General features: G+C 35.9%; 1 protein-coding gene across 1 annotated transcript; it reads right to left on the bottom strand.

The window, feature by feature from the left end:
* Positions 1 to 545: 545 nt before the first annotated feature.
* On the bottom strand, positions 546 to 2,607 carry LOC101721754 (AP-1 complex subunit sigma-2). Its single transcript, XM_087194871.1, has one exon. The coding sequence runs from the start codon at positions 2,570 to 2,572 to the stop codon at positions 2,102 to 2,104; it is 471 nt and encodes a 156-aa protein (XP_087050997.1). The 5' UTR covers positions 2,573 to 2,607; the 3' UTR covers positions 546 to 2,101.
* Positions 2,608 to 3,198: the final 591 nt, after the last annotated feature.

The raw sequence follows: 3,198 nt of genomic DNA, 5'->3' as shown, positions 1-3,198 counted from the left end.
TGAACTGGACAGGAACTGAATCAAAATTTTCCATGAGGTCAACATTGAAACTAACTGATGAATTTGATTTGGTTCTCATCCAGCTTGTTTGTCAACCAGAATCATGGAAAGAATCAAGTTTGTCAATCAAGGTATCACTGTATTATATTCCAAATTCTGAAAGAAAATAACTGCAAATCAACAATACTATATCCACTAAATTTATCAGTCAGAAATGAAGGAGAAACAAAGACTTTACAAGACAAGCAAAAGTGAGGCAATTCATGACCTCCAGACCAGCCTTATAAAATATGACTAGGGGGGTTGGGGATTTAGCTCAGTGGTTTCACTGCCTGCCTTGCAAGCAGAAGGTCCCATGTTCGATCCCCAGTACCAAAAAAAAAAAAAAAAAAAAAAAGGAAAACATGATTAAGGCAGTCCTACACTCAGAAGAAAAAGAAAAATAACTAGTATTTATCATGAAAGCACATGAATGTGCAAATCACACTAGAAGACTACTACACAAACGACAAATTGGAGCTGGGTATGGTGGCTCAGTCATGTAATTTTTTTTTTTCAAGGTTTTTAAAGTGGCATTTATTGATTGAAAATAAATGTGTAAGTTGTTGGTAGCATGGAATCCACGTATTTTTAATATTGAATTTGAAGTACAAGATTCCTTGAACCATCTCCTGTTTTTCTTGTGTGTGCTTATAACCCACCACTACACTCAAAAGGTGGGGGGAGTCAAGTGGAGAGGAATTTCCAACATTTTACTGGAAAAAAAAATCTTCCTTCAGCAGCGCTCCAGTTTGATAAATTTTGGAAAGAGATAAAAACACACTACAGTGTTTGTAAGTTGAACATTTATTACAACTAATTGGCGATGTGATAAGACAGTGCTCACACGGCCTGAATGTTGGTCACAATCACAACAAAGCTTAATCCAGCCTAGCATATACAAGTGAAAGTGTAAACCATAAACACAATGTTTAGATATGTACAACAATGTATAAAAGTGATGCTGAACAGTTATATAACTTTTAAAAATATAGGACCAACTAATGCCATTTTACTTCATTCATGTTCACTTTGTTATATGAAATGTGTCTTTTAAAAATTTTTATAAGACTTCTGATAACTAGGCAGAGCCATGGAAGGAAAGGAAGCTACTGTGAAGTTTGCAGCACTTCTAATTGGAATGAAGCAAAATAAATTTGGCTTTAACAAGCACTCCAGAAGGAATATTCCTGCTTTGAACAATGGCTTTATGCAATACTGAAGAAAGCAAGATGTTTCTGTAAGATACTGTTATGGAAAATCTGTGGTCATTTTACATCCCCACTTTATTTGGGGGCATCAAAAACAATCCAACCAAATAACTGATTAGGACCACAAAAAATTCATCTCAGGAGTCAAATGTGCCTTGGCCTTAAAAATTATGTGCTCACTAACACGAAGCAGTCTTTGTCCCTTGTCCTGTTTACTCAGAATGTTTAGGACATAGTTTCAGTGTAAAACAGTATCAACCCAATTTACCCATCTAAAATAGTCTCTATTCCCTTTGTTTTAAAGTATGTAGAGTCCAATAGGGGTCTTCGGTATAAATTTTTTCTTGATTTTTTTTGTTCTTGTTTTTTTGTTAAAGTTTCAACATTAAATTTTCATTCCTTGTGACATGTTAATTCCCTTTATTTGTATTATATATAATAAAATGCTGCACCAGTCTTTGGTTTCATAAAACCAAGTTTCACACTATAATTTAAGTTTCCTTTGTCAAATACAGTAATTAATAAATGCATATTGTCAAACTGTTTGATATACATGTATATAGATGTATCATTTTCATATATGCACATAATCATTGAGAAACTGACCTATAAACCTTTTAAAATACCCAGAAGAGGTATCTTTCTAATTCATATTTATATGAAGTCCCTTATCATTTGATTAACCAAAATTCCCTTAAAAAAAATTGTATGGGTCTGAATGAAGCAGCTTAGCAAAGCAGTAATACTGACAAGACATCCATCATCTTACACCATTGGCTAACATGGACATGAAGGCAGTGACCATCTACAGTGTGTGAAATGCCACAGGAGTCAGCAACAAGGGAGGAGAGTTATGTCAGTCCAATTTCTTCAAGAACACTACGTGGGGTTTCAGCTTCCTCCTGCAGGAGATCGGCCTGTTCAATTGCTTTAAGGACATTTTTCTTGGATGTTTCCTGAACTTCCCCTCCCAAAAGAAATTCATCCAAAATAAAATAAGCCTTCTCAAAATTAAAGATATCAAGTTCACACACACTGCCGAAACACTTGTCAAGTAATTCCACGTAACGATGAATTATTTCTAGGGTAATTAATTCATTGTCCTGATCCTCAATAGCACAGCAAAAATACAGACTAGCATATCTTCTGTAAACAATCTTCAGATCTCGCCACTCAAGGAAGCTGCACATTTTAGGTTTCCTTGCTAAAACGGTTTGAACAAGTTCTCTTGTGATCTTTTTCTTCTCTTTGTCTGACAGTGGGACATACCATTTCTGCAGTCGAAGCTTTCCCCGACGACTAAAAAGCAACATAAACTGCATGGCGGCCGCGGGCCGCGGACGCAGAGAGAATCTGCCGGTGGGGGCCGAGGGGGAGCCCCTGCAGCCGAGCTGAGGAAGGGATGCCGTAAGGAGTCAGTCATGTAATTCTAACACTCTAGAAGGCTGAGTCAGGAAGATCACAAGTTCAATCTCAGCCAGGGCAACCTAGGGCCTTAGTGAGACCTTGTCTCAAAAAAAAAAAAAAAAAAAAAAAAAAAAATTAAAATGGAGGGGTGTAGTTGAGAAGGAAGCTCAATATAAAGGGCTGCATTCAGTCCCCAGTACTGTAAAACAAACAAACAAACAAAATCCACAAATGGGAAAGAGTCAAAGATTATCAATACAGTACACCATCAAATCACAAAGATGAATAAGAGAAAGAAAACATTCAAGACAAATAAAAGACAATCAAGAAAATGAGAGGAATATTCACCTATTAATGATAAACTTGAATGTAAATGGACCATCTTTTCTCAATAAAAGATATAGACTGGCTGAATGGATTAAGAAACATGACCCAATAATGTAAGAAAATCTGCCTACAAGAAAGTCATTTCACTAGTAAGCCTATACACTGAAAGGGTAATGATATTCCAAGTATATAGAAATATAAAGTGAGCAGTAGT

Source organism: Heterocephalus glaber, unplaced genomic scaffold, assembly GCF_053883595.1.
Source record: "Heterocephalus glaber isolate CG9 unplaced genomic scaffold, H.glaber_assembly_v1.0 deba00001606, whole genome shotgun sequence".
In the NCBI taxonomy this organism is placed as follows: domain Eukaryota; kingdom Metazoa; phylum Chordata; class Mammalia; order Rodentia; family Bathyergidae; genus Heterocephalus; species Heterocephalus glaber.
This window is presented reverse-complemented; position numbering and strand designations above follow the sequence as displayed.